Raw genomic sequence first — 23102 nt, 5'->3', positions numbered from 1 at the left:
ATTTTTCGGTATGTATGGCAAAAATAAATTATTTATTACAAAGTATGGTTAGTTAACATAAATATGATGAACATGTTGCTTAAAAATTTATGTGTTAATTAATGAACTCCGTATAGTACTGGTTTTGGCATTTTACCCCACGGTTTGTTTCTGGCTGTTTTAGTTTTTACAAAAACATAATCAAACTCGTGTTTTTATCATATTCTTTGTTTTGATATTACGTAAATCTGATCCCTTCTTTCCTGTTGGGGAGAGAGTCCACTGCGACCATTAAGTTGATCTATTGTGACATTACTATGCTACTTGACACCCCTGCACTATTGGTTGAAGTTGCAGTTGTTTACCAGTAGCACTACGAGCACACACACATATCTAGGTAGGATCTCCAAGTGCAATCTAAGTGTCCTTGAAGAGATCCATCCACATCCATGTGCGGCATCATTGAGGCGTACAATTTCAAGGTATATCCGGCTAGCATTTCACTCATACTATGTGTGCCAGGTTATGTCATGACCGGGATTCGATCTCATGAACGTTGGCGTTGAAGACGAGGATGCTGGCACTTTGGTTCACGATACACAGAATTTTAAGTTTAATTGTAATCAACAACACCCAGCAGAAATCAGCTGTTTAAGAGTCATCCGGAATGAGCAGGGTTGTATCAAAATCGTGCTTAGAGCATCGGCAGCGGTAAGTGCTATCCCAGGTGTAAAGCAGGGACACTTTCTATGTCTTATTTTAGCTTTAGCTGCTCATTTGCGCACCGGTAGAGGAGATGGGGGCAAAATGGCCACCTTAAGGAAAACGCTTATTTAACCATAGAGAACAGCTGTAATATGTGAATTATATCATTGTTTCGTGTTCAGACACTCAAATAGTCTATTGCCTAATTGGATGAAACTTAAAAAAGTAGATAAAAACGTTTAAAAATGCATTTTAAAAATTTTTGCCGAAAGCTGAAAACCAGTCACTGTAGAGGCATAATGAGAAACCCCCCGAGGCAGTATGAGCACCATTAATGAAGGCATAATGAGCGTTTTCTGCCGGGAATTCTAGCAGCAAATTCGACTCGTTGACGTCAACTGAGTAATAAAGCTACAGCTTGACTTGTATCGTCTGACGATTTGGCCTATTGGTAAGATGTCGGAGAGGTAATCAGTAGGCTCGAGTTCGATTCCCGGTCGAGGTATTTTTTTTTCATTTATCATTCATGATCATGATTGTACTAAACGGTGAGGCGTAGATTCATCAAACAAAGCAATAACAAAATAATCTAGGTCTGTTTGTAGAATTCAAAGAATGAACACATGCTCATACATTATGTTTCTGGTTTTTTTGTTTGACGGATGATGCTTTGATGCTATTAGGCGTATAATGTAACAATAAAAAAAATCAATCTTGAATGGTATGTGCAAAAAAAATCCCCTCGAACAGGAATCGAACTCGAGTCTACTGATTACCTCTCCGACACCTTACCAATAGGCCAAATCGACAGACGAAACAAGCCAAGCTGTAGCTCTATTATTCAGTGGACTTCATCGAGTTGAATTCTCTGCTAGATTCCCCGGCAGAAAATGCTCATTATGCCTCCATTGAAAGTGCTCTGTTCGCCTCTAGTGAACAAATTAAAGTAAAAAAGCGTTTTAAAATTGATTGAAGTGAAAAATCAAAAATTTTATGATGTTGAAAATTGAGAAACAATGTGTAGATCATGATGCAGTGCGTACATTTCAGATCAAAATGATTTAAAGGTCATAAAAGCTTATTTGGTGGTGCTCAAAAATTATAATATTTTCGTCACTTGAAATTTGTTTAAGAAAATACGTACTTATGTAGAAAAAAGGAGTGCTCATTATGCCCTGCGTGCTCGTTATGCCCTCATCTCCCCTAAGTGCTAAAATTGTTTCCATTTTTGCCACTGGTGACTCACCGATAGGTGTTGTTGTTTGTTGCTATTTTCTTTTTTCAATTTTCCCTAGACACTTTAGCACCTGTCAAATCAGGAGATGGTGGGTACCCAAATTTGAATTCCGGCTCGCTTTTTTTAACAACCAGGAGCATGATAACACCTAGTTTGAAACCTTGCGGTGCGCCGTCGAAGTGTCAGAAGGAAGTGTTATTATAGCTTTGACACATGACCGCTGCTGATACTCTTAGACATAATGTGACACCCTATATGACGTAACGAAATTTAGAAGGTTTTTTAGTTTTACAACACACTCTATTGATATATTGTTATAAAAATTTAAAAACTCTCAAAACTTTAACAAAATTAAAATCGGTTGAGAAATAAAGGAGTTATATTGGTATTAGATAATGCCTGATCCCTAATGCATCAAATTTTTCTCTTACAATAAGTTACACTCAGTCAAACTTTAACAAAGGCTTTTAAGTAGACTTTATTTATGCTTGTATACTTCTATGAATTTACTTATTGTATAACAAAGTTAACACTATGACAATAATGGCTACTGAGGCCTTTGACTTGCTCACTTTAGGTCTCTGATACAGGTCACAAGGGCTGCTTACACGAAGTTCCTTACTCTCGGATGACTGGGTGGGAAAAGAGATCATACCAAGGACCAACTTTGGCTCGACCCCGGGTAGGATTATTTTCGGTACAGATGATATCCTATGTTTATTGGCGCGCATAATTGCCGTTAAAGCCAACAGCATGGTGATGCTTCTACAGGGGCTTTCAAGAGCTTATGGTGGTTCAAATTGATCTGTTTGTTCCAGAACAATCGGAGTAAATGACATGACCGTGAAGCAACAAAAACTGCGATCTGGAACAAATTGTTTGTTCGTTTCACGTATTCGTATTTTTACTGCGTCTTTCAGGTGCACATTTTCATGTTACACACATAGCATTCTTTTGATGAGAATTTTAGACAATTTTTAAACTTTAATCGACGTGCACTTTCGGGTAAAATATTTGTCCTGAAAAAAACTCACGTTCGAAACAAATCAATCACTATGACACTGATTATACTGAAACCCTTTTCGTTATTTTTTGTAAACAGCCTACGACTACAACGACACGACCGACTACAACAACTACTCGCTACACTACTCAGCGGACGGCTCCAACGACCACAAGGTGTCCACCTTCGCAGCAGAATCCTGATGGAACGTGTGGATATTTCTACGAGAAACCAGAAAACAGCTTCACCCTACCACAAAGAGTAACCACCACAACAACACGCTATACCACCCCTTCAACAACGCGTCCTACGACTGCCACAACCAGAAGAACTACTCCACCCCAAGAATATCTGCCACCTTCAACCACAACAAGGACGACTACTCGACCTACCACTACTACCACTAGGGTATAATTATTCATTCGTTTTTGAGAGCTTTTGAACTCATAATGACATATTTTACTTGTAGCGTACAACAACAACGACTCGGCCGACGACAACTACAACACGCTACACAACCCAACGCACGGTTCCACCAACAACCGGTTGCTCGCCGTCTCAACGGAATCCGGATGGCTCTTGTGGGTACTCGTACCCCAAACCAGATACCAGCTTCACAATTCCTCAGCGTGTAACAACAACCACAACACGAAGAACAACTCCACCCCAGGAATATCTTCCACCTTCGACAACGACCACCAGAAGAACGACCACAACTACGAGACCTACCACAACAACCACGAGACCCACAACTACAACCAGGGTGAGAACACTATAAAATTCGTAGAAGTGAGTCTAAGATGTTCAATGATAAATTAACTTCGATTTCTCATTTTTAAGCGCACAACTACAACAACTCGACCCACCACAACAACAACTCGCTTCACAACTCAGCGAACGGTTCCTCCGACGACGGGTTGCTCGCCAGCTGAACGAAATCCGGACGGAACCTGTGGCTACTCCTATCAAAGGCCGGACAACAGTTTCACCATTCCGCAACGGGTGACGACCACAACAACAACCCGAAGGACGACTCCACCCCAAGAATATCTTCCACCATCGACAACCACAACCACTAGAAGAACAACGACCACCACGAGGCCAACAACTACCACCACCAGAGTGAGATCTCTAAATTTTTTTAAGCCTGGTCTATAAACTAACTGATTTTGATCTCTATCGTTTCCAGCGTACCACAACTACAACGACCACTCCGAGAACAACAACCACAACGACGCCTCGTCCAACTAGGCCGACTTTCTCCACAACTACTCAAAGCAAGTGTCCAGCTTCGCAACAGAATCCAGATGGAAGCTGCGGTTACGATTATCCGAAACCTCCGCGTCCATTTACCCTGCCAACCACTGCCGCTCCAGAGTATCTGCCACCGGAACAAAGTACCGGCTACTCCTACCCGAAACCAGCTATTCCGTTCAACTACTAAAAGATCAGAGTGGTCGATCAGTTTAACTGTAAATAGTTATGGCTAGGTTTCAACATCTTTGGACTTACGAAACTACGCTTTCAAATACCATTAGGAGTTTTTATCTAAATTCTTGTTTTCCCAACCAAAGTTCATTCAGAGATTTTTCATACATTAAAAAACAATTTTACTAACAAATTCTTTTAGGTATAGAAAAAACGAACTTATTTCAAAAGTAATTAAATAGGTTACGGTAGCAAGAACAAAACCTCGGGACAGGTTGATATTCATCGGTCAGTATAAAGTAAGAAAGTAGATCAAACAGTCGTTACAGTAGGAGCTCCAGTTGTTGTTGTCGTTGTCAAAAACAATTGGAAAACAGAAGGAAAAACTCAGATTCAACGTGAAATGGTTAAAATACTCATCTAAGTTAAACTGCCACTCAATTTCATTCCAACACGTATCGACTTGTGATTTGTGTAAGTGTGATGTCTATTGTGATGATGAGCGAAATCAAGTGAAGATTACTGTCGTTAGCAAATAATGTTTATTAAAGTCGATTGGTATGGATGTGTACACTAAAGTAGTGGAATTATGTAAATAAAAAAATGTGTGTAAGAATACTCGAACATTAGTTTATTAAAGTGAAACTCCTTTTCCAAACATAAAGCTGAAAATACGATACGAATACGATACGAATACGATACGAATACGATACGAATACGATACGAATACGATACGAATACGATACGAATACGATACGAATACGATACGAATACGATACGAATACGATACGAATACGATACGAATACGATACGAATACGATACGAATACGATACGAATACGATACGAATACGATACGAATACGATACGAATACGATACGAATACGATACGAATACGATACGAATACGATACGAATACGATACGAATACGATACGAATACGATACGAATACGATACGAATACGATACGAATACGATACGAATACGATACGAATACGATACGAATACGATACGAATACGATACGAATACGATACGAATACGATACGAATACGATACGAATACGATACGAATACGATACGAATACGATACGAATACGATACGAATACGATACGAATACGATACGAATACGATACGAATACGATACGAATACGATACGAATACGATACGAATACGATACGAATACGATACGAATACGATACGAATACGATACGAATACGATACGAATACGATACGAATACGATACGAATACGATACGAATACGATACGAATACGATACGAATACGATACGAATACGATACGAATACGATACGAATACGATACGAATACGATACGAATACGATACGAATACGATACGAATACGATACGAATACGATACGAATACGATACGAGTACGATACGAATACAATTGTGATGTCGCTCTGACGTATGTTTATTATCAGTTTCTACCTTTTTATACAGAATTTTATGAAAATATGTCCAGTTGAACGAAAATGTTGCTCAAATCATTAATAGTGGTATTAACCTGCCCATTCTATAAAGTCGTCTTTATCGACTACTTTTAACATAAAAGTGTTTTTTCAAAAACTGTAAGCCGAAATCCATTAAAAATGACCCATTGAATAGAAAACAAATATCTGCTTATTCATGAGCTTATTATTTTCTTACACAAATCAAAATATTCGAGAAAGTAACCGTTATCTTTAGTAGGTGCATTTATGGCCCGTCTCTCCCCTTCTATTTTGAGTGTTGAAATCATTTTGAAAAGACACTAACTGAACTAACTTTCAATACAAATACGATAACAATAATGATTAAAAAATGATACCAAAACACCTTCAACATAATGTAAAATTTCTTTCAAAAAATTTTACAACTAGACATTTGTAATCAATTTTTATCCAATTTTTTTTTATTCTGATTCATAAATAAAGCACTTACACCGCATCATTTGGTCCAAAACTAATCAGATCGGCATCCGGCGGACGGAATCCAGCTTCCTGGGACCGCTCTTCGCTATCAAGTCGTTCCAAGCGCCGCTGCTTGTCGTTGACCTCGATTCGTTGATCTCGCCGTTCAATAGTTTTGTACGGTGGATACCGCGATCCGATTCCCGCGTGACCATTTGTAACTATTGGAAAACTTGTTGTCGTGACTAATCGCTCCTGATCTTGATGGCGGTTGATTCGGTGGGTTGTTCCGGCTAGCGGAGTCGTTTGGGTTGTCGACGAAGTACTTGGTGTTGTAGTGAAGTAACGCTCCAGGAAGTTCCTCTCGGGAACGGTTGCTGGATTGAATTTATCAGCTTCAGGATCCGGAAGTATTTCCCCTGTGTTTAGTTTTAGGTGATTGATGTCCAGAGCTGTCTTTTCCAGTTCGAATCTCCGCGATGCATCCGATGGCTTGGGATACAGGTTAAAGTGAACCATGAGCTTCCCAGGTTGCAGATTTGAAGGCAGATTTTGAAACGGGTTGTAGTACGGCATCGATCTTCGAAAGTACGAATCGTCTGGCTGCTCGCTTATGGCGTTGTGTTTGACTTGTGCGAAGTTTTGGTTATTAAAATAAGATGGAAAACTCACATACGAGTAGTTCGGAAATGGTTTCCTATACACTTGGACCCTAGGTTTTTCAGCTTGTACAGGAGCAATATCTAGCATAACAGAAAACGGCATACCTTTAGGAAGATTCCCTGATTTTGACTCTTTTTCGGGTGCAAACCTGAACTGTTCTGTTGCCAATAGATTTACATCGCTTGGATTGGATGGCTTAAAATTATACAACAAATCTGGCATAAAACTGCCAGGAACAGTTAGTTGACTATTGATATTCTGAGGCTTAGCTACGTGTAGCTCATGTTGTTTTGATGAATCAGCAAACAGAGTTGTTATTTCACCATTTTTTCTCGGATGTCTGTAAATACCAGTAAACTTGAGTCTATGATTCTGATGCAACGGATTATTGAACTCCGCAGGTTGCTGCATGTACTGAGAAAAGTGATTCTGTCTAGAAGTGCGGGAGCTAGACAACTGTCTCAAAACGTTCTGAATACTACTGATCGTCCCGGGTGATACCCGGAACTCAGGTATCTCGTAACCATTATTAGTATAAGATTTGTTAATCTTTTTGAACCCAACTGGAATCGGTAGCCCATCATCGATCCTGAATGGCCTAGGCTGTTCAAACTCTTTCGAATCGAAATCGTCCGAGAACCTTCTCATGCTTCCCAATCGAGGAGGTTTCAAGTAGGCACTAGGGTAAACAACCAAATCATCGCTCGATTCCAGCACAGAACCTTCTTCACCCAATCGACGAATTCGTCGTTGTTTCTGTGCCTCAGCGATTTCTTCCTTGCCTTTGTTCAACACCGTAAATGTTCCATTCGCTGGATTGTTGTTTGCTGATAGAGGAGTCGTTAACACCGTGTGACCCATGCTGGATTCGATGCTTGTTTCGTTGGAAAATCCTTCTGGAAGTTGATTGGTATCGACTTCTAGTCTATCTAGGCCAGTCGTTTGATTGACTATGACAAAAACGATGAAAAACAGGATGAATGCCATCGCCAGGATACCGTACAGTGCAATTTTCCGGTGTTGGTTATTGGGCTTCTCGGGTGGTTCCATGGGGCTTTCATATCTAGAATGAAAAACGTGTTTTGTGCTAGTGAGCTTTAGAACGGCATTAAATGTTTTATAAAGTGTAAAAAGGATGTATATTTGAAATGCAAACAATAATGTATTGTTGATGTTGTGTGAAATTCACACAAAGCATGAGAGGTTCTTGAATAAGAGGATTTGAGATACATTTTAAAGTTTCAAATTAATGAACTGATGAAATACAGTCCCCCCCCCCCCCCCCCCAATCATCAGTCACTTAACGTATCGATTCACAACAAAATGCTTGTTTATTTGGGTTTTAGTTGACCAAATATCAAGCTTTGCATTAATTTCAGTCATTAAATGCTTCCTCTTTAAGTTCAAATGAGCTTTTATTGTCAGTTCTGTTTAAAAATAACAGCATTTACCGAAACAATCAGCGTTTTTCAAAACCACGATTATGGGTCAAAATTGTAGCCCGTTACAATTACCTATTAGTCAAATTGCTCACAATTATTAGTCACATAGAAGTCCATGGCAACACCCAAATATCAACATGGAAATCATCGCATTTCAGGAAAACATTCAGGGGCATTCTTTGATTGTATAAATTCAAGGGGCATTTGGGACGAGCTATAGCAACCAAGAAATGTTTTGCTTTGCTTACAAAAAAGTGACCCATGATTGTGGGAAATATGGTAGATGTTGTAACAAATATGGGTCAATTTTATTCTGCAAATGATTTTGAAATTTCGCATTTTTTTCGCTCAGTTTCATTTGGAAAACGTAAACTCGTCCTTTTTGCCTTTCTTACAGAAAGGTATAGTTATCGGTCGATTTGGGAGATCATTAATTATGGGTCTTAGATATACCTTTATAGGTACCTATCTAATCAGCTCGACGAGTTCTGATGATGTCTGTGTATTTGTGTGTATTTGTGTGAATTTTTGTAAACTTTGTTCTCGACGTTTTTGTGAAACTGAGCAGTACAATAAAAATGATTTTTATCTTGAAAAATTTGATTTTTTTTCTTCTTCAACCTATAAAAGAAAGAAAAAAAATACAAAATAGCTGGAAAAAAATTTTTTCATAGTAAATATCAAAAATCATCTCTCCAAAAAACGTGTCAATTTGGCTTGCTAGCCACAACCAGCAATCACTAAAATCAAGATTATCGTATATATGACGTCAAATTATACGTGACGTCATAGATACGCGCTTGCTATCTAAAAGTATGGATCTGTCGATGTGTGGAAGGGAGAACAGACAGGCTTCACTCCCACTCGGGTTCGATGTCATTATGACAGAAACCGTGTGGGAGGAAGACGACAACTAAAATTTTCCCGGCCAATCGTTAATTTTTTTCATATTAATGGTTCACTTTGCAACCGAACCATTCCAAAAATTTCGGAACCGAAGCTCCGAATTATTAAACTTAAAAATGATTTTCACTAAGGGGTACGACCCCGAAATTAATGAAGTCGTTGATGAGTACGGCATGCCCACACTGCATGGTACGAAAGCGATAGTAACTTCGCTCAACATTATATTAAAGCACAGATTGCTCTGAGCAGGGGAAAACAACACGGGTACGCGGACGATGTATGCACATCCTCTCATCTTCTCACGTGCCGTTCGTGCTTACGAAGCTTTTTCTTAAGCAGCAACGACAGGAGAGTATTTCGCCCGTGGAAGCAAATTAAATCCAATTAGACAAATGCTACTGAATCCTCTCGAGCTTTTAGCTCTCGGGCTTGTTTTTTTGTTCCCTTTTCTCTTCCTCTCTTCAGATCTAACGTTGCGTTGTTGTTGTTGGGGTTGGTGTCTAGAGAAAAACGATGACGGCTTGGAGGTCAATCTGAACTTTCACTTGCTGAAGCCAATGGAAGATGACAACCAAACAGTAGCGCCACCAAGCCCTCCATAGTAGAGTTTGAAGCATTTGGGATTTTTTTTGGAACATGCATATAATGCTAAAAAGCTTATAATCATTATTGACAAAGTTGAAGAAACAGGAAAGAACTCCGAATAAACCATTTTCGCCAGGTTGACCAAATACAAAAATGACAAAATTGACAAAATTGAAAAAAATTGACTAAATAGACCAATTTCACTATATTGACGAAATTGACAAACTTGACATAATTCATTGATTTGACAAAATCAACTTATTTGAAAAAATCATAAAATTGATAAAATTTATAAAATTGACAAAATCGAGAAAATTGGCAGAATTGACCAAATTGACGATGACAAAATGGACAAAATTCACTGAATTGACAAGATTGATAAAACTGACAAATTTAACAAAATTGAAAAAATTGACAAAATTGACAAAAATAACAATATTGACAAAAGAGATGACAAAATCGACAAAATTCATTAAATTGACAAAATTGACAAGATTGATAAAATTGACAAAATCGACAAAACTGAAAAAATGACTTAATTAACGATGACAAAATCGACAAAATTCACTAAATTGACAAAATTGACAAGATTGATAGATAAAACTGACAAAAATCGACAATATTGACAAAATTGACCAAATTGAAAAACTTGGCTTAATTCATTGATTTGACAAAATTCACATAGCTGAAAAAATCATAAAAATTGATAATATTTTTAAAATCGACCAAATCGAGAAAATTGACAGAATTGACAAAATTGACTATGACAAAATCGACAAAATTCACTGAATTGACAAAATTGACAAGATTGATAAAACTGACAAAAATCGACAAAAGTGACAAAATTTATCAAACTGACCAAAATGACCAAATTGTCAAAATTCACAAAATTGACAAAGACAAAATCGACAAAATTCACTATATTTACAAAATTGACAAAATTGAAAAGATTGACAAAATTGACTGGCGAAATTTACAAAATTGACCCAATTGACTAAATTTTGACCAAATTTACAATATTGACAAATTGACAAAATTGACAAACTTGACAGAATCGAAGGAAATTGAAAAAAATTAAAAAATTGGCCAAATTGACAATGACAAAATCGACGAAATACACTTAATTGACAAAATTGGCAAAGCTGTCAAAATTGACAACATTGACAAGATTGACAAAATTGACTAATTTGATAAAACTGACAAAATTGACAAAATTAACAAAACTGACCAAATTGACAAATTTGACAAAATTGACAAATTTGACAAAATTGACAGAATTTTCAAATTTGAAAAAGTTGACAAAATCATGAAAATTGTTAAAATCGACAAATAAACAAAATCTAGAAAATTGGTTAAATTTACAAAATTTACTGAACTAACAATGCTGACAAAATCATGAAAATTGATAAAATTGACATTATTGACAAAATTTAAAAAATGACCAAATAAACAAAATTAACGAAATAGACAAAATCAACAAAACAGAATAAAAATCTCAAAATAACAAAATTAAAAATACTACGCTTTCAAAATTTTCAATATTTTTAATTTTCAAAATTTATTATTATACCGATTTTATACATTTTGGTATCGTATTTTACTCTAGCATTTGAAATTTTATCCAATAATTTTATCTATGTATTTGTTTCATATACTTGAGAGGTTGAATTATTTGAAATACATGGTCATTCATCTTTTTTCAAATTGTATTCTTAATTTTTATACCCCTTCCATTTTGAAGATATCATATGCTGTAACTCCAAAAGGAGTAAATTGAGTTAGATTATAATGTCATAGAAACGGAATCATACATGATATTCCAGAATCTAGTCATTCAAAAAGGTTAATTCATATAAAAATTATGATTATATAAAAATACTTTTATCCTAATAAAAACTTTGAATCTTTATTTCCTAAATTCATTTTGGATTTATTGCGTATGAAAATCATTAATCATAATTCATAGTTCATTTTGTTTTATTTGTTCCCAAGTATATTTTACAGGCTGTAAGAAAGGCTACAATCCACTGTAAAGTGTATTAAATCGGGTTTTGATTATATGATACCTATTCATTTTGTTGGAATTCTTCAAATAACTGCATAAGGGGCTTAACAGTTTAAGATGTCAACCTTATAACATTGGAAATTTTTGCGACAGTTCAACAGACAATTATTAACGTATGATAAAACCCGATTTAATACACTTTACAGTGGATTGTAGCCTTTCTTACAGCCTGTAAAATATACTTGGGTACATATAAAACAAAATGAACTATGAATTATGATTAATGATTTTCATACGCAATAAATCCAAAATGAATTTAGGAAATAAAGATTCAAAGTTTTTATTAGGATAAAAGTATTTTTATATAATCATAATTTTTATATGAATTAACCTTTTTGAATGACTAGATTCTGGAATATCTTGTAAAATTTCGTTTCTATGACATTATAATCTAACTCAATTTACTCCTTTTGGAGTTACAGCATATGATATCTTCAAAATGGAAGGGGTATAAAAATTAAGAATACAATTTGAAAAAAGATGAATGACCATGTATTTCAAATAATTCAACCTCTCAAGTATATGAAACAAATACATAGATAAAATTATTGGATAAAATTTCAAATGCTAGAGTAAAATACGATACCAAAATGTATAAAATCGGTATAATAATAAATTTTGAAAATTAAAAATATTGAAAATTTTGAAAGCGTAGTATTTTTAATTTTGTTATTTTGAGATTTTTATTCTGTTTTGTTGATTTTGTCTATTTCGTTAATTTTGTTTATTTGGTCATTTTTTAAATTTTGTCAATAATGTCAATTTTATCAATTTTCATGATTTTGTCAGCATTGTTAGTTCAGTAAATTTTGTAAATTTAACCAATTTTCTAGATTTTGTTTATTTGTCGATTTTAACAATTTTCATGATTTTGTCAACTTTTTCAAATTTGAAAATTCTGTCAATTTTGTCAAATTTGTCAATTTTGTCAAATTTGTCAATTTGGTCAGTTTTGTTAATTTTGTCAATTTTGTCAGTTTTATCAAATTAGTCAATTTTGTCAATCTTGTCAATGTTGTCAATTTTGACAGCTTTGCCAATTTTGTCAATTAAGTGTATTTCGTCGATTTTGTCATTGTCAATTTGGCCAATTTTTTAATTTTTTTCAATTTCCTTCGATTCTGTCAAGTTTGTCAATTTTGTCAATTTGTCAATATTGTAAATTTGGTCAAAATTTAGTCAATTGGGTCAATTTTGTAAATTTCGCCAGTCAATTTTGTCAATCTTTTCAATTTTGTCAATTTTGTAAATATAGTGAATTTTGTCGATTTTGTCTTTGTCAATTTTGTGAATTTTGACAATTTGGTCATTTTGGTCAGTTTGATAAATTTTGTCACTTTTGTCGATTTTTGTCAGTTTTATCAATCTTGTCAATTTTGTCAATTCAGTGAATTTTGTCGATTTTGTCATAGTCAATTTTGTCAATTCTGTCAATTTTCTCGATTTGGTCGATTTTAAAAATATTATCAATTTTTATGATTTTTTCAGCTATGTGAATTTTGTCAAATCAATGAATTAAGCCAAGTTTTTCAATTTGGTCAATTTTGTCAATATTGTCGATTTTTGTCAGTTTTATCTATCAATCTTGTCAATTTTGTCAATTTAGTGAATTTTGTCGATTTTGTCATCGTTAATTAAGTCATTTTTTCAGTTTTGTCGATTTTGTCAATTTTATCAATCTTGTCAATTTTGTCAATTTAATGAATTTTGTCGATTTTGTCATCTCTTTTGTCAATATTGTTATTTTTGTCAATTTTGTCAATTTTTTCAATTTTGTTAAATTTGTCAGTTTTATCAATCTTGTCAATTCAGTGAATTTTGTCCATTTTGTCATCGTCAATTTGGTCAATTCTGCCAATTTTCTCGATTTTGTCAATTTTATAAATTTTATCAATTTTATGATTTTTTCAAATAAGTTGATTTTGTCAAATCAATGAATTATGTCAAGTTTGTCAATTTCGTCAATATAGTGAAATTGGTCTATTTAGTCAATTTTTTTCAATTTTGTCAATTTTGTCATTTTTGTATTTGGTCAACCTGGCGAAAATGGTTTATTCGGAGTTCTTTCCTGTTTCTTCAACTTTGTCAATAATGATTATAAGCTTTTTAGCATTATATGCATGTTCCAAAAAAAATCCCAAATGCTTCAAACTCTACTATGGAGGGCTTGGTGGCGCTACTGTTTGGTTGTCATCTTCCATTGGCTTCAGCAAGTGAAAGTTCAGATTGACCTCCAAGCCGTCATCGTTTTTCTCTAGACACCAACCCCAACAACAACAACGCAACGTTAGATCTGAAGAGAGGAAGAGAAAAGGGAACAAAAAAACAAGCCCGAGAGCTAAAAGCTCGAGAGGATTCAGTAGCATTTGTCTAATTGGATTTAATTTGCTTCCACGGGCGAAATACTCTCCTGTCGTTGCTGCTTAAGAAAAAGCTTCGTAAGCACGAACGGCACGTGAGAAGATGAGAGGATGTGCATACATCGTCCGCGTACCCGTGTTGTTTTCCCCTGCTCAGAGCAATCTGTGCTTTAATATAATGTTGAGCGAAGTTACTATCGCTTTCGTACCATGCAGTGTGGGCATGCCGTACTCATCAACGACTTCATTAATTTCGGGGTCGTACCCCTTAGTGAAAATCATTTTTAAGTTTAATAATTCGGAGCTTCGGTTCCGAAATTTTTGGAATGGTTCGGTTGCAAAGTGAACCATTAATATGAAAAAAATTAACGATTGGCCGGGAAAATTTTAGTTGTCGTCTTCCTCCCACACGGTTTCTGTCATAATGACATCGAACCCGAGTGGGAGTGAAGCCTGTCTGTTCTCCCTTCCACACATCGACAGATCCATACTTTTAGATAGCAAGCGCGTATCTATGACGTCACGTATAATTTGACGTCATATATACGATAATCTTGATTTTAGTGATTGCTGGTTGTGGCTAGCAAGCCAAATTGACACGTTTTTTGGAGAGATGATTTTTGATATTTACTATGAAAAAATTTTTTTCCAGCTATTTTGTATTTTTTTTCTTTCTTTTATAGGTTGAAGAAGAAAAAAAATCAAATTTTTCAAGATAAAAATCATTTTTATTGTACTGCTCAGTTTCACAAAAACGTCGAGAACAAAGTTTACAAAAATTCACACAAATACACACAAATACACAGACATCATCAGAACTCGTCGAGCTGATTAGATAGGTACCTATAAAGGTATATCTAAGACCCATAATTAATGATCTCCCAAATCGACCGATAACTATACCTTTGGCTTTCTGTAAGAAAGGCAAAAACTATTCTAACAGCAATTTCACTAGTATCAAGCGCACACATAATATTTGTAATGCATTTTTATGATATTATTGATAAACTAAAAATAGTACTATGAAAAAATTTCATTTAGTTCAGTAGATATCAGCAGTTCAAATGGCCGGTGACTAATATTTGTGTGTGACCCATGATTGTGGGGTGACTGTACAAAGGATTTTTGTGGAGATTTCTCATCTTAAAGTCTGCTTCATTTAATATTGGAACAAATTCTTTTGCTCATTGTGGCGCTCCTAGTGGACGGATTTGGAAACTTTTTTCACCCACGTGTCGGGAAATTCATTACCTTTCACCACACTGAACCTTGAAAATACCCAAACTTGAGAACTTTCCCCGCCAACCCGAATGAAACTCCCTCCCTACAGGTTTGGCTATTGGTGGCATAGCTCAAAGTTAAGCTCTTAAAGGAGAACTCATCCCCCAAAATCTGATACAACAATAAAATGGAAATCAGAATAAAAAAAATATCGCCAGGTACAGAAATCACACCCATACCTATATGTGAGACTTTCTGCGAATGAAGCGGGAATAAAAGTTATCCCCCAAAAAAACAGTTCTTCGCTTTGAACTTACCCCCCAAACCTAAATCTGCCACGATGGAGGTAACAGAATCAGATGCGCTTACAACAAAACCCCCCCAAAAAAACAGTTCTTCGCTCGAAGGACAAGTTTGGCTTATTGGCAAGCTGTGATTTTTTCACAAACTTAAGTTGTCAATCTTGAACTTAGGTTTGGCGGGTGGCAGTTCTCAAGTTTGGGTATTTTCGATTTTCAGTGCATGTATTTATGTCATAACACCAAACGATAGCATTTTGTAAACAACCGCCATGGAAGCCGAACGGAGAGATCAAATTGTGCACAGTTTTCTTGAAAATCCATTGTTGTCGGCATCGAAGCTAGCTAAACAGCTTAAAATGCCTAGAAATACCGTATGGCGTGTTATCAAGCAGTACAAGGAAACATTGACGACGGCTCGGAAGCCGCATTCGAAGCGTCGGAGTGGAACTGTCGACCGGAAACTGCGTGGGAAAGTCAATCAAGGCCGTCAAGAGGAATCCCAATCTTTCAGACCGCGATTTGGCCAATAAGTTCCAGGCCGCTAACAGTACGGTGCGACGAATTCGTCTCAGGGAAGGAATAAGGTCATTCCGAGCCAGCAAACAGCCAAATCGGACGCTGAAGCAGAACAATGTGGCCAGAATCCGTGCTCGAAAGCTGTACGACCAAGTGCTGACCAAGTTCGACGGATGTATTCTGATGGACGATGAGACCTACGTGAAGGCGGACTTTGGGCAAATCCCAGGTCAAAAATTTTATTTGGCGACGGCTCGGGGGGATGTACCTGCAAAATTTAAGTTCGTGTTTGCGGATAAATTCGCCCGCAAGTACATGATTTGGCAGGGGATATGCAGTTGTGGACAGAAAACCAAAGTTTTTCTCACTGACAAGACAATGACATTAGAAGTCTACAAAAAAGAGTGCCTACAGAAACGGATTCTGCCGTTTATTCGTGCCCACGACCGTCCAGTAATGTTTTGGCCGGACCTCGCAAGCTGCCATTACAGCAAAACGGTTATGGAATGGTACGCAACGAACGGGGTCAGCGTAATACCAAGGACCTCAACCCCCCAAACTGCCCCCAGTTCCGGCCGACAGAGAAATACTGGGCAATCACGAAGCGGAGGCTTAAGGCGAAGGGAAAACTTGTCAGGAACATGACTCAAATGAAGAACAAATGGGGAATCAAATCGCCAAAACGGTGGACGAAAAGTGTGTGCGCCGCCTAATGTGCCGTATTACGGGAAAAGTACGAGAATTTCTTCGAAACAGCAATGAATAATTTTTTTAATTTTTTTTTATGAAAGAGTAAAGAAAATGCTACATTTGTATGAAAAACAAATTATGAATTCGTTAATAAATGACTGAACTACACGCAATTGTTTGTGTTCCAATATTAAATGAAGCAGACTTTAGGCAAAAATATGTACTATTACCAACAATAGTTTGTTCCATAATTATGTGGCTTGAACAGAAAATCACAGTTTTAAAGATTGACATACTTTTTATTATCCAGCATAATTTTTCAAATTTTTATGAAATTTGAGATTGAAATTCAATAGATAGTCTATTTCCCGGCCTTTTAACCGGCTTTTTTCCGGGAATTCCGAAATTGGAATGGACACAGTAATATCACCCCAAAATTGGCTTAAGATTATGTATTTAGTGGACCATGACAAAAATCTATAGAAGAATCAAAATATAGAAGAAAAGATTTCTAACTATCAATTTTCAAACAGCTATTTTTGTTCACTCATGAGTGGGGTAAATAGGGAGAGTGGCTTATTTATTAAGAAACTCGTATGCTTAAAAACTGCAAACAACAAAAAACGTTCAGCTTCCATTGTATAGTACTTGAATTAAAGCATTGTTTTCACTTGGTAGATGGGATGAATTAAACGTGAAATATCATCCGTTCAATTGTTTTTCAAGGTTCATGAAGAATCTTAGGCACTGTTACGTACATGGAGTATTCTTATAAGTAATTTCTACCAAACTTCCAGATATGGCACATCACTATTTGCAGCATTTCCTAACAACACTTTTCATTTATTTATTTAATTTAAAATCATCTGAAATATGTAACTGTCTTAATGATCTACTTAATATTATTTTTACATTAAATCCCTCAGAAATTTTTCAACCTATTTTGTCAAAACTCTGCTGGGTTGTTTTTTCAACATCCGTTTTACTTAACATCAAACAGAATTATCATTAATAATTTCAAACTGTTCTGAAATAAAAAATATGAACCAAAATGAAAGAATATCATAGTTAGTCATAGTCTTAAAACATGTTCATAAGCGGTGATATACTACTCTAATAGTAATTTTTGGGTAAATTAAAAAAAATGTAGTAAAGTTAACGGCTTTTTTTCTGACCTCTTTTGATATTGCAAAGCAACAGAAGGCAACTTCGCTGGGAGTTCGCAAGATCTCTGAAAATTTGCATTTATTTAAAAGTATTTTTTGAAATTAGCTCAAGATAATTATAGGATGAAATGTTAAAAGACATGTTCCACTCATTATACTTTGAGCACTGATGCATAAACTGGGTGATTTAAATACAATAAACTAAACTAAAGAAACAAACAAGAAAAAATAAAAAAAGCTATAAATTTAAACTATGAATACTCAAAGAAATAATACTCATACAATTTATCTTTTATAAATGTATGTATTTATTTTCATAAGTGTTGGATCTTGACGTTGAGCCTACAAGAATTTATTCAAATAAAAAAAGTCTTTACATATCACTAGTATTAAACCAAGCATTGTAACAATTGAATGACTATTTAAAAATTTAATATTAACCGTTTCCTTCCCATGGTAGCACAGGTGATCCACAACTTTGCACAGCTCGCATTTGAACTGGGTGCTTTGGATCAGTACCATTTTCTCACCGAATGTGTAGATATGAGTGAAGAAACATTGCACAAAATTTGAAGAAAATCGATTCGCTAGACTTTGCTTGGCAGATCAAAAGCTGCAAAAAAGTCGGATTTTTTTCGAATTTAAATCAAGTCTTCATTTGTTTTTCAATAACTTGACAAGTTTTTATAATTTCCCTCAAATGAAAATACTGACGTGCAGAAGGTTGCTTATGCAAGCAGAATCAAATGATGGTTTACTTAGGTTTCAACTAAAACATGTAAATTTTCAAGTAAGGAAGTGGATCACTGGTGATTCACTGGGAACAAATCGTACTTTTCTTCTTGTGAAGCATTTTATCAATACTCATGAAAATAATTCCGTCAAAAAATTTTTTCGCTTCAGAATAGTTATTTCATCTGCTGAAATGACCATATGCCTCGATATTCTTGTAAAAGTTCGTGATTTTTTGAAAAACGGCATGTTTTGTTTTCCTGGCGCAATGTGTCATGGCGGCCATTGTTCAAGGCAAAAATGAAAATTTAAAATTTTTTAATAAATAGACTCTCTAGGATGGGTATATCAGTGAAGTTTTTTACCAAAAAGGATCATTTTAGTTTGTGATCAATGAGAGTATGAAATTCCATGTTTTTTTGCAATTATTTTTGATTTATCATTTACACCCTATGTGTTGTTATCTTAAGGTTGCCAGATTGCCCGGTTTTATCCGGGTTTGCCCGGATATTTGATACAAAATTTTAGAACAGTCCGGCCCGGTCCGTTTGCCCGGATTTAATTGAAAATGTCCGGATTTTGCCCGGATTTTTTCACTTTATTTGGCAAATAAAACAAAAAAAATAATAAATTTAGTCGTAATTTTTTTTTATTTAGCTACCAAACCAACAAATTTTGGCATAAGACATTTGAATGTTCAGAAACTGCACAGAAACAAATGTAATCTTGCTTTAATGAATTTAACATTTTCACATCATCGTAAGAAGTATATGAAAAAAATATAGCATCTTTGCATTTACAAGAAAAAATACATGCAATTGCTTGCAACAGCTCCAAGCATTCCGTGGAAGTGCTCAATGCTTTAGAATATTTACATGAAACAGCAAGAACTTTCAGCTGTCAACGTCGTTGGTCAGCTTGTATTTGAAGTTGGGCCGCTAGCCCAATTTAATTTTGGAATTTATATTAAGCTCGTTGCTCGCAGAATACCCAACAGAGGTAAGTTTCGATTAAAAATATGACAAACAAAAGATATAACGTCGATGGCAAAAAGTTCTAATAATTTGTCAGAATCGATCTTTGCTGCAAGAGTGGCAGGAACGACAAAAAAAATTCTTTTCTTATAATCTACTGACCATTACCCTGCGAACTTCACATAATACTATAAAAATGCGAAATTTGAATAAAAATCTGCTACTGAAGAATAAATTCCAAGCGTAATTTTTGTTTTCATTATGTGTTAATTCATTTAATTTCGAATACCCTAAAGTAATAGGAATTATGGTATGAGGTAGAAAATGTAAATAAACAACACGGTTGAATACCACCGAAATTTTACATGAAATAATCTGTGTCTGTATCATTACATGTAAAAAGCCGATTCCTTTCTACCCATGCAGTTACATGTAATGTTACCTGGATTTTTCTTAGTGTGTAGTGCAGCATTACACAATGATTCAGCAGCCTACTCGAAGAAAAATTCTTAAAAATTGTATTTGAAATTAGACATCAAATCACTTTTACTCAAGGTGAATATATATTCAGGAGGTGTTACCGAATATCGAATTCCCGATTCAGCTATTTTGGCTATGTAGGCTATGCAACTATGCGGAACTCATGAAGTTTGTTTACCAACAAACCACAGAAAAGCTGAGCAAAAAATATACAAACTCATTGAGAGCCCCGCTTACTCTTCGCCTACTTACTGTGAAAGTCGGAGAACCTCGTGTATCTAAGAACCTTGCTTTTACTCAAAGTGATTTAAAACGCATACACAAATAATATTGCTAGGACATTATCATTATCATGTTTCTATGATTCAATCTGATAAGATCTGAAACTATTAACACCTGGTTTGCAGTAATGAATTGTGATTCCTGAAATTTGAGAGACTAAAAAAATCCTAAAATAACACTTACAGTAGAAAATCTAAGTTTTTTTTTTCGAAATCATAGATATGAAGATTTGATAAGACTGTTTCTAGTAAATTTTCAAACAATCAATACAGTTTGTTTTCATCGTTTAAGTCATTTTTGGCATTGTTTGCACAAAACCCTACATTTTATCATACTTTCTGTAGTTTCAAGTTGAGAACATTTTTACTTTCTTCTATATATCGTCAAACAGGCTATTATGTAACAGGAGTGTTAAATGCAACATTTGTATACCACAGCACTTTTATTTGAAATTAATGCAATAAAGTTATTATTTACCGATAACAAAATGATGATGGCATAGTTTCTCACATCGCGAGATAGTATCATAAAGTTATTGATTCTCATAGAACATTTAAAATATCGAGCAATACATCTTTCAATGCTGTAAAAAACGTGAAAACGGATTGGCTCAATGTATAAACTACAAACTTTATATTGCTTTTATTATCCTATACCAACACTGTTGGTGTAAAAATGTTGTTCGAGCAATCACCAATTGTTTTTTTTAATATTTTTGTTTATAATTTAGTTACCAGTCTGGGCTAAAATGCAACAAAATGCAAATCAAAGATGTACCTTGTAAATCTCGTTTCCCTATGCTGGAATATGATTGTTTTGCATCACACGTTTGTCAACATAAAAATTTCATCCATCCAAATATTTATCTTTATGAGTTTAGCTTGTAACATTTTTATTAGCATTTTTACCCCTAAATGTATACAGTACCCTTATACTTTTTCTCTAAAAACATTTTTGACAGAAAATTGTAAAATTAAATTCGAACAAAATAGAATTTTTTTGCAATTGGTGTTATATCAATGATGACATCACAAATATGTCAAAAACAATGAATTTTCAAACGTTTTCAATTGATTTTTTATCAAAAAAACAAAAATTGGTGCAATTCACACCTTTTGCTTAGTAGGGTGAAAACGTATTTTTTTTGTTATATTAAAAATAACTGGTGATACCAATAATTGTTTTAACTACGTCAATTCGATGTCCAATAAACCTTTAAACTTTTGATGCACAAGCGGTATGATTATAAATGGACATTAAGTTTTAAGAAGCTATCGAAGTTGAAAAGTTTTAAATGATGCCCCAATTAACGGTATCGATTATTTTTACCCTCAATGATCATAGTAAAATGAATTCTAAATCAGATCCTTATTTTTTATTTAAATTTGAAATCTGACTTCATTCATACATTTTAAATTTTAACCTTTTTCTAAAACTCTCAGATAGGAATAGCACAAGACACTCACTTATAAATTCCGAACTGTGACAGCCAGTTGTTTGTGTAAGCTTTAACAAATCCTCCACCGGTATTCATGATTGTAATTTAGTTTAACAATTTTTTCACATTTATATCACAGTTCAATTTCTCACTGATATCCAATCGAATCCTGTGACAGTTTATTAAAGTTTAAAGCTGACACACACAACACTTCATTTTCTTTCAATCACTCAAAGCCCACTGAGATTAAAATTCGCGTACGCGGTTTGATCGGAAGTAAGTCGGTGACTAAATCGAGGATCATCCATCGGTAGGACCTTTGCAGTGTTACTTTGGATCCAAGCGTGATTTTACGCATCCACGATTGCCAGCGACTAAAAACAAACCAAGTAGTGGAAGTTACGCCGTTTTGTTGCGATTAATTTCCATTTCACCCAGAAAACAAGCAACTAGCACATGTGTGGTACTTTCAAATTTATCACGCCAAGTACCTACCGAGTACCTATGTTCGTTTCTTGTCTGTCACACTTTTCTGTTTTTATTTTCCGCTGCTCGCGATGATTGCAAAGTGTCATCTTCCTCTTCTGTGGAAGCAACATTTCGAACAGGTGCCATGCGCCACCAAGTGTGAATAATAATAGGAATCAGGGGGCTTTTAAATCGTAAAAATACAAGGTGAGTATATTCAACGCAAAATAATAAACAATAAATAACTATAGACGCAAACATGCATTTTTAGACTTGAAAACTAACAAATATAATATATATAAAATTTCTAATAATTTCTAATTCCGAATCTCCATTCCACTTCATCGGTTATTCAATATTCAATCTTTTAAATTAATGTTATTTACATTGACTCGCCCCCCGTCATTTTTTTAAATGGCTGAGACAATTGCATTTTGAAAACACTACATGATTCGTTTCTTTTAATCGCACTCGAAACTTCGCCAGACAGTGATTCTCTAGCTTGGGACTTAAACGATGTCTTTCAATTGCTCTCAATTTAATGTCAACCAAGCG

The 23102-nt window shown here is 35.0% G+C and overlaps 2 protein-coding genes across 3 annotated transcripts in view; one reads left to right on the top strand and one right to left on the bottom strand.

Annotated features, from left to right (window-relative positions):
- LOC129756626 (mucin-2-like) overlaps positions 1-4970 on the top strand; it is an 80251-nt gene extending 75281 nt beyond the window's left edge. For both annotated transcript variants that reach the window (XM_055753536.1, XM_055753537.1), the window contains exons 10-13: positions 3024-3332; positions 3394-3687; positions 3765-4046; positions 4114-4970. In XM_055753536.1, the coding sequence (XP_055609511.1) occupies positions 3024-3332; positions 3394-3687; positions 3765-4046; positions 4114-4368 (1140 nt within the window). In that variant the 3' untranslated portion in view covers positions 4369-4970. The remainder of the gene's footprint in view (positions 1-3023; positions 3333-3393; positions 3688-3764; positions 4047-4113) is intronic.
- Positions 4971-6284: 1314 nt separating this feature from the next.
- On the bottom strand, positions 6285-22406 carry LOC129752676 (uncharacterized). The gene is made up of 2 exons (XM_055748443.1): positions 22108-22406; positions 6285-7983 (listed from the first exon to the last, which is right to left on the bottom strand). The coding sequence occupies exons 1-2, from the start codon at positions 22173-22175 to the stop codon at positions 6285-6287; spliced, it is 1767 nt and encodes a 588-aa protein (XP_055604418.1). The 5' UTR covers positions 22176-22406.
- Positions 22407-23102: the final 696 nt, after the last annotated feature.

The sequence above is a fragment of the Uranotaenia lowii genome, chromosome 3 (assembly GCF_029784155.1).
Source record: "Uranotaenia lowii strain MFRU-FL chromosome 3, ASM2978415v1, whole genome shotgun sequence".
Classification (NCBI taxonomy): Eukaryota; Metazoa; Arthropoda; class Insecta; order Diptera; family Culicidae; genus Uranotaenia; species Uranotaenia lowii.
This window is presented reverse-complemented; position numbering and strand designations above follow the sequence as displayed.

Coding starts and splice junctions, on each gene's coding strand:
- LOC129752676 (XM_055748443.1), bottom strand. CDS start 22,175: ATGAATACCGGTGGAGGATTTGTTAAAGCTTACACAAACAACTGGCTG. Junction 7,984..22,107: donor TCACAGTTCGGAATTTATAA/GTGAGTGTCTTG, acceptor TTTTCATTCTAG/ATATGAAAGCCCCATGGAAC.